This window comes from Physeter macrocephalus, chromosome 21 (assembly GCF_002837175.3).
Source record: "Physeter macrocephalus isolate SW-GA chromosome 21, ASM283717v5, whole genome shotgun sequence".
Lineage (NCBI taxonomy): Eukaryota > Metazoa > Chordata > Mammalia > Artiodactyla > Physeteridae > Physeter > Physeter macrocephalus.
In genome coordinates, this window is record NC_041234.1 from 31,128,726 (window position 1) to 31,137,277 (window position 8,552).

The following is an 8,552-nucleotide window of genomic DNA, read 5'->3' on the forward strand; positions in this document are numbered from 1 at the left end:
TTGCCGGGGTGGGTCTCAGGAGGCCTGCTTAGCACAAGGCAGAGCCGGGGACCGCCTGTGCGAATCCGATCCATGACCTCGGCATGGGTGAGGCCCTGAGTTGACTCTCCATTGATGTGGAGCACGAGGTCGCCAGCCTGCAAGAGTGCAAGGCAAGGGGTGTTGTAGAAAGGTCAAAATGGAGAGCACATCGACAACAGGATAGGACAGGGCTGGCACCGTCGAATGGAGGGTGCGTTATGCTTCACCTGCAAGCGACCGCAGCGCTGTGCCGGCCCATCCTTCAGCAGCCCGCGCACTGCCAGCGGAGCGTCCCCGCCTGCATCTCGGCCTCCACTCAATGTGAAGCCAAAGCCCACGGAACTGCGAACGAGTTCCACACAGAACTGACCAGAGGCCTGGGGCGGCTTCGAAGCACGACGTGCCTTACCCTCGGTCACTTGGGGCGGAGCGGTACGTGTACCCAAGGTCTCTGACCGACGATGCTGGAGTAAGGACACAAGTATACATACACTGCCGGTCTCGAGGCAGGTGGCCTCGAAGGACGACAAGGTGGTACCTGGGGCCGGTGTTCCACGAAAGAGGCATTAGGAAGGCGACTGTCTGTGACCTCTATGTCCGCAGAATCCAGCACGCTAATGGCTGGGGGATGAAAAAGGCAGTCGGAAGGGTACTATAAATAAACTATCTAGGACCAGCTTACTGAGTTAATATTTCTAGCCTCATCTCATTTCCTTGACTCTAGGATGCAGAGACAGCCATGCTCATCCATTTAACTAGTCTCCGCCCAGACGAATAACTATCCTGATCCCGCCTTCTCAGCTAATAACCCTGGGACCAGCTATTTGAATAATCCTAAAGACCTTCCTACCTCCCTCTAATAACACGCAGATCCCGCCCCTCATATTAAACCCTTAGGCTCACCCTGCAGGGTGCTACTCCAGGATTCCGCTGCTGAAGATTCCAGGCCCCGCCCTCCAATCAGCCTATAAACTTCAACCTATTCCTGACCTTTCGAGCCGCTACCCCAGTGCGCTTATAGACTCCACCTCCTTGACTAACATTTCAGGCCCGCCCCTTAGCCAAATGCCCGCCCCCAACCCTCTCCAGGCCCCGCCTCCTCAGAAATGCCACTCGAAACCCCGCTGACAAAAGTAAAGATCAAGCTCCGCACCCACAACTAACCTTGCAACGTTCACCTATTGCAGTAACCCTCTCTGTGTCACCTCCTAGAGGAATAGTCTAGGCTAACCCCAGCACCCTTGAATCACCGCAGAGTCCCGTCCTCCCAACTCACAGCCATTGGCCCCACCCAGGGGAGTAACTAACACTCCTGGGCCCACCCCCCCGAACCCCAATCCACTCCGACCACGCCCCCTGGAGGCCCCGCCCCCACACGCACCCTCCTTGGGGCGCAGGCGCAGTGTGGCGCCGGCCCGGCGTACCAGCGCCGCCACGTCGGCCGCAGCTCGGGCCGCCAGGGGGCGCGCGTCCAGCCGCGCCAGGAGCTGCCGGGCTCTGGGGCCCGCGGGCGGGGGAAGGCCTCGGCCTGCGCGAGTGAAAAGAACAGATCAGGGCCCACCCTGAGTTTCAGCGACCCCCTACACCCCCCGCCACGACCGAAGACCTAGAATGCCCCTCAAGATCCCGGAGACCCGAGATCACTCCCTCGATAGTTCTGAAAGTCACCGACTGCCCCTCTCGTCTCCCGCGACCCCCGACCATCGCGGGTATGCCCGTGGACCCCCGCCTGCACCCACGATATCCCTGGACAGCTATTTAACCCCAATATTCCTGGACACCTCCGAACACCCTGTGAATAACTCTGGAGGTCTCTCACTGCCCCCCTATAACTCCAGATTCCAGACTCTTCCCCCGAACATCGAGAAGGATCCCGATTCCCCCAGATGTCCCAACAGAACACGGTCTGCCCCCTGTGGCCCAGGCACCCCCGATTCCCCTCCAGTTATCCTAGGCAACCCTGCCGGCCCACATATTCCCCAGAGCCCCCAGCCTAACCCCCCACAATTCACCAGACCCCGAGTGCCCAGATGTCCCCAGTGCCCCCGGGCAGACCTCTCCGGCACACCTCCCCGGAGACTCCGGAGAGACCCCCGGGTCTGGTGCGCCGCCCCGCAGCGCGGGTGCGGGTAGGGCGCCTCGAGCCCAGCCCGGGTCGCTGGGCCCCTGCCCTCCACCGCCGCCGCCCGCAGCCGCTAGGGCGCCAGGGCTGCTTTGTTTACCACCTGTCAGAAGGAAAAGGTGAGGAGCAGACAGGCGGGGCGAGGGCTGGCAGGGACGCGCCCACTACCCTCCCACCCCATGCCCCGTACCTCCTCTGCTCCCCTTAGGGTCCGTGGCGCCCCCCGCGCGCGGCTCCATGACCCGTACTTGGCCTGGTGGGCGCACTGCCGCCAGCGACGCGTTTGGAGCGCCCGGGAGCGCTCACCTGGCGGCCCGCCCGGGCTTGGACGCGGCTGAGGCCGGCCGGTCCCGTGCTTGGCGCCCCAACCAGCGCGGTGACCTACCTGGCGGCCGCCAAGGAGGCTTGGCCCTGGGAGCCAGCGCGAGCTTTTGGCCTCTCGGTGCCTCAGGCGCTGCCTCTCTTTCCCAGCATCATGGGAAAACTCTTTCCGCCCAGCGGATGTTGTTATTCCACGTGTGAGAGGGGGAAGTCGAGGCCCAGAGAAGTTAAGGCCCCACCCGAGCTCTGACGACTAAAAACGGGGTGCAGAACCGGAACCCAAGTTTACCAGGGTATTCTGCAGCCTCCACTAGAGCTTTGCACATCGTAGGTACTCAGTAAATTTGCAGTGAATGTTTCCCTACTGGGGGACTGGAAGAGTACGGTGGGCTGGGGAGGGGGTGCCCTTGGAGCCTTTGGGAGCTCCGGGAGGCTTCAGGGGCCTGAGCGTGATAGGGTTGGGGGACTCACAATGTAGGGAAGGGCAGGCCTCCTGGAGAGTGGAGAGGCAGTAGGAGCCTGGACTTGAGGAGCCTTTGAAGGCACATGGTGGGGGGGGGGACGCTAGCCAATGAGAGGGGAGAAATGAGGCCCTTCCTAGGTTTGAAAAGGGGTGGGGCATGTCTGGAGACAAAGCCCCCAAGGGTGGAGCACTTGGGCAGAGTGCTACTGAAGTGGAAGGAGGAATGGGGAGCTGTGAGAGAAGGCCTGTGGCCACCACTTTGTGGAGGAAGAAACTGAGGATGGGAGGGGCCCAGGATCGCACAGTCAGCCAACAACAGTGGGAGTCTCAGGCAGCTTACCCCCAACAGGCATCTGGTCCATGACTGTTTCATTATGGGATGTAAACACACTGTGTCCTGATGTCCATTCTGGCAGGCTGTGCAACCTCTCTCATCCACCTTTCAGGGTCCTGGTTTTGTTGGAGTTGAAAGGGCTGAATGGTCCCTGCTTTCCTTCCTCCTGTAGTCCCATGCCCCTCCCATCTCTGACCTGACCTTGTCTGTGGGGGAACACACTGGACCTCCTTCACTGCTCTGCCCTGTTCTTGTTGTGACCGAATGGGGCTTTCACAGCTCCCTAAATATGCCCACTGTTATTCCCATCTCCGTGCTTTTGCCTATGCTGTTCCCTCTTTCTAGGAGGCCTTTCCCAGCCTTTTGTCCACCTGGAAGGTGACTGCATGTTATCAAGGCCCAATTCAAAGGCTTCAACCCTGCGTTCTTCCATTTCTGAAAACGCATGTTTATATGCAGACGATGGATGGTTGTCCCTGCAGAATTGTAAACCAAAGTGCTTCTGTCTGTGGGGATGAGTCCAAGCTGCTTTCTTTTCCTGAGTCTTCCCAAGAGAACTGGGTTGAGGAGAAAAACCAAGGCTGAGCCCTAGGCATTCATATCCTCTCCTCCACTGGGAAGCCTTGCCACGCTCTCCTCCAGTGCCCAGTCCCCTTTCCCTCCCCCAGGGACCTCACCAATCCTGCAGGGCAGTGCTGGTCACCAGGATCACTGGCCTTTCTGGGCATCTGCCTGCCTGAACTGGGATCTGCTCTGTCCCTCTTGGCCACCCCTGGGAGTCCAGCTGATGTGTGTGCTCCCAGGGGTCCCCAGCAGTCCCCAGCATAAGATGGCTACATCTGCCCACCTTCTCTTCAGAGAAACCAAGATGCTTTCTTTGTATAATGCTGTGTAAACCTCTTACGTATGGCTTGTGGAATGAGAAATAAGGCAACACAAGGCACAATTACTACCCCAGTTTTATAAATTAGGAGGAGGCCCAGAGAGTGTAAGCAACTTACCCTCGTCTGGCCCTGTTCTTACTGAGACTTCAGGCACTGAAGATGGAGATGGCAGCTTCCAATCTGGGGTTTGGGGCTTGGGGAACCAGTGATTGTGGTAGAGGGGTGCTTAAAGATTGAGAAATGGGTGCCTGAGGTTCTATAGATTGCTTGATGGGAGGGCCTTGCAGAGGAGCATTGTCGAAAGTTCAGGATGGTGGATGGTGAAGGGAGGTTTCCAAGTATATGGCAGCCTGGATGTTTCAGAAATGGGGCAAGGAGCTTACCAACGGGATGGGGGCTCGAGGGTTTGGAGATGGGGGATTGTTTGAGACTGGGAGATGCTCAGTCTTAGGGGAGTTTGCAAAGGAATGGGGTGTCCAAGGATGGCCTCAGGGATGAATGGTAGGGACGGGACCCTGGGTGAGAGTTTGCTGAAAGCTGATACCAGCAGGGCCACAAATCTGGGGATAGGGGCAAGGATTGGGGTTGAGGGAGCCATGCTCAGGTCACCAAGGCAGCTGGAAGGGTTGGGGGGGGGCCAGACAAAAGGCAAACCCTAGCTACAGAAGGTGGAACCCTAGCTACTGCTTTGTCTGGACCCTCAGTGTACCCCTCTGGGAAGTGGTGGTAATGAAGTGTGCATGGTAAAATTGCCAAAGGATTAAGAATAAACTTTCCAAACCACCTGCATTGTGCCCAGCCAACCTGTGGTAGCAGCTCCGGTGCTTATCTTTAATCAATATTGATTACAATCAGGCTGGACAGGCTAAACCCCCTCTTAGTCCTGCTCCATTGTGGGTTTAAACCAATGCATTCTTAGCCTCATCCTTTCATGAAAATAAGCCTTTTGCCCCTTTTAGCATCACCTCATTCATGGATTTAAGTCAGTCCCTCTCAAAACCCCACCAGTTCTTATTAATTTAATCAAATATTTCTTCTTTTTAAGCAACAGATCCCTTTTAAAGGGATTGAGGTTTAATTGACATAAAATTTGATAGGTTTTGAACTTGTTACTGAACGAGGTTCATTTGCTCAACACTCAGCAAGCCAAACGCTGAGACAGCAAGGTCTGCAGCAGAGAAAGGGTTTATTCACCACCTCTCCAAAGGCACAGAGCTTGAGATACTTATGGGATAACGAAGCAGGGTGGTCTTAGGCCCAGAGTAAAGTGTTTGGAGGCACGGAAAAGGTGAGGCAATCGATGTTCTGCACAGGTGTATATGAGTTACATGCTTCTTTATGGAATGCAGGTTCAGAAATGGAGGTGCTTAGCATGATCTGAGGGTGGAGTTTTCGGCCCTCTGATGTCAAAAGGTCATTCATCAAACACCTGTACAGGCCCAGTTTTGGGGTCGGTGGTCCCAACCAGTCTTAGCTGGCTTGAATTGGACAAGAGCTGACTCCAAGTTCCTGGAAAACAATGGTAAGCCCCATTACTATAGCAACCCATATATTAGAGGTGTTATCTATAGGGGGTGGTAAAGGAGTCAAAAATAATTAAAGCGAGTTTGGTCAGTGAAGGCAGGTTACAAGCAGAGGGGCTTTTAACAAGCTGTTCCCTTACCTGCTGTTCTGTGAGACAAGCTCAAGAATTTCTGTTAGGCACCTGAACAGAAACATTAACCCTATGGGGCATGGTTTCAAACTGTTTACAACTGTGAGACTATCACTACAATCAAGATAGGGAACACAATCCTCACTGCCAAAAGTTTTCTCCTGCCCCTGTGTGATTCCTCTTTCCTGCCTGCTGCCCCCTCCGTCACCAATCTACCTTCTTTCACTGTACATTAGTTTGCATTTTACTAGATTTTTATATAAACAGAATCATACAGAATGTACTCTTTGCGTGGGGAGGTAGGTCTTGCTTCTTTCACTTAACATAATTATTTGCTACTGAAGTGGAAGGAGGAATGGGGAGCTGTGAGAGAAGGCCTGTGGCCACCACTTTGTGGAGGAAGAAACAAGCAAAAGATATGAACACAAACTTTACCAAAGAACATATACAGATGGCAAATAAGCGTGTAAACAATGCTTAATATGATTAGTCTTTTGGGTAATGCAAGTTAAAATCATGATGAAATACCACTACACACATATTAGAATGGCTAAAGTTAATTAAAAATCTGACCATACCAACTGTTTGTGAAGATGTGGAGGAAATGGAACTCTCATATACTGTTTACTTTTGTTTTTGGTCGTGCGGTGGGACTTGTGGGATCTTATTTCCCCAACCAGTGATTTAACCCAGGCCCCAGACAGTGAAAGCACCGAGTCCTACCAATGGACCCCCGGGGAATTCCCTCATATACTGTGATGGAAATGTATAATGGTATATAGCATCTTTAGAAAACAGTTTGGCAGTATCGGTTTTATTTATTTATTTTTTTGGCTGCACCTCGCAGCACACGGGATCTTAGTTCTGAAACCAGGGATCAAGCCCACATCCCCAGCATTGGAAGCACTGAGTCTTCACCGCTGGACCACCAGGTAAGTCCAGCAATATCTTTGAAAAGTTAAACTTACATGTATGATCCAGCCATTCCACCCTAGGTATTTACCTAAAATAAATGAAAGCATATGTCTACACAAATATTTGTAAATGAATGTTCATAGAAGCTTTATTTGTTGTCTTAGTTATCTCAGGCTGCCATAATAAAATACCATGTGACTTAACAAAAATTTATCTCTCACGGTTCTGGAGTCTGGAAAGTCAAAGAGCAAGGTGCTAGCCAATTTGGTTCCTGGTAAGGCTCTCTTCCCAGCTTGCAAATGGCCACCTTCACTCTGTATCCTCACATGGAAGAGAGAGAGAGAGAGAGAGGGAGATCTTCGTCTTCTTATCTGGCCACATCCTATCAGATTAGGACCCCACTCTTATGACACCATTTTTTAAAATTTTGGCCACGTCCTGTGGCTTGTGGGATCTCAGTTCCTTGACCAGAAGTTGAACTCGGGCCACAGCAGTGAAAGCGCCAAATCCTAACCACTAGACCACCAGGGAACTCCCGTCTTATGACGTCATTTAACCTTATTTTCCTCCTAAAGATTCTATCTCCAGATACAATCACATTGGGGGTTACAGATTTAATATATGAATTTGGGGGAGACACGAGTCCATAGCATATGTTAATAGCCCCAAACTGAAAACAACCCAAATGTCCATCAACAGGTGAATGGATCAACAAACTGGAATATTCATGCAATGGAATACTACACTGCAATAAAAATGGATGTAAAATTTGGATGGATCTCAAAATAATTATGTTAAGTGAAAGAAGCAAGACCTACCTCCCCACGCAAAGAGTACATTCTGTATGATTCTGTTTATATAAAAATCTAGTAAAATGCAAACTAATGTACAGTGAAAGAAGGTAGATTGGTGACGGAGGGGGCAGCAGGCAGGAAAGAGGAATCACACAGGGGCAGGAGAAAACTTTTGGCAGTGAGGATTGTGTTCCCTATCTTGATTGTAGTGATAGTCTCACAGTTGTAAACAGTTTGAAACCATGCCCCATAGGGTTAATGTTTCTGTTCAGGTGCCTAACAGAAATTCTTGAGCTTGTCTCACAGAACAGCAGGTAAGGGAACAGCTTGTTAAAAGCCCCTCTGCTTGTAACCTGCCTTCACTGACCAAACTCGCTTTAATTATTTTTGACTCCTTTACCACCCCCTATAGATAACACCTCTAATATATGGGTTGCTATAGTAATGGGGCTTACCATTGTTTTCCAGGAACTTGGAGTCAGCTCTTGTCCAATTCAAGCCAGCTAAGACTGGTTGGGACCACCGACCCCAAAACTGGGCCTGTACAGGTGTTTGATGAATGACCTTTTGACATCAGAGGGCCGAAAACTCCACCCTCAGATCATGCTAAGCACCTCCATTTCTGAACCTGCATTCCATAAAGAAGCATGTAACTCATATACACCTGTGCAGAACATCGATTGCCTCACCTTTTCCGTGCCTCCAAACACTTTACTCTGGGCCTAAGACCACCCTGCTTCGTTATCCCATAAGTATCTCAAGCTCTGTGCCTTTGGAGAGGTGGTGAATAAACCCTTTCTCTGCTGCAGACCTTGCTGTCTCAGCGTTTGGCTTGCTGAGTGTTGAGCAAATGAACCTCGTTCAGTAACAAGTTCAAAACCTATCAAATTTTATGTCAATTAAACCTCAATCCCTTTAAAAGGGATCTGTTGCTTAAAAAGAAGAAATATTTGATTAAATTAATAAGAACTGGTGGGGTTTTGAGAGGGACTGACTTAAATCCATGAATGAGGTGATGCTAAAAGGGGCAAAAGGCTTATTTTC

The 8,552-nt window shown here is 51.5% G+C and overlaps 1 protein-coding gene and 1 long non-coding RNA gene across 2 annotated transcripts in view; one reads left to right on the forward strand and one right to left on the reverse strand.

The window, feature by feature from the left end:
- The window catches only part of LOC102990828 (PDZ domain-containing protein MAGIX), a 4,737-nt gene extending 2,256 nt beyond the window's left edge, over window positions 1-2,481 (reverse strand). Inside the window, exons 1-5 of the mRNA XM_028482311.2 lie at window positions 2,334-2,481; window positions 1,403-1,549; window positions 560-642; window positions 249-485; window positions 5-137 (exon numbers count right to left, since the gene is read on the reverse strand). Coding sequence (XP_028338112.1) covers window positions 5-137; window positions 249-485; window positions 560-642; window positions 1,403-1,549; window positions 2,334-2,382 — 649 coding nt within the window. The 5' untranslated portion in view covers window positions 2,383-2,481. The remainder of the gene's footprint in view (window positions 1-4; window positions 138-248; window positions 486-559; window positions 643-1,402; window positions 1,550-2,333) is intronic.
- Window positions 2,482-2,574: 93 nt separating this feature from the next.
- LOC114484745 (uncharacterized) lies at window positions 2,575-8,254 on the forward strand. The gene is made up of 3 exons (XR_003677976.2): window positions 2,575-2,791; window positions 6,647-6,731; window positions 7,977-8,254. It is a non-coding gene; the product is annotated as an uncharacterized lncRNA (long non-coding RNA).
- The last annotated feature ends 298 nt before the right edge of the window (window positions 8,255-8,552 follow it).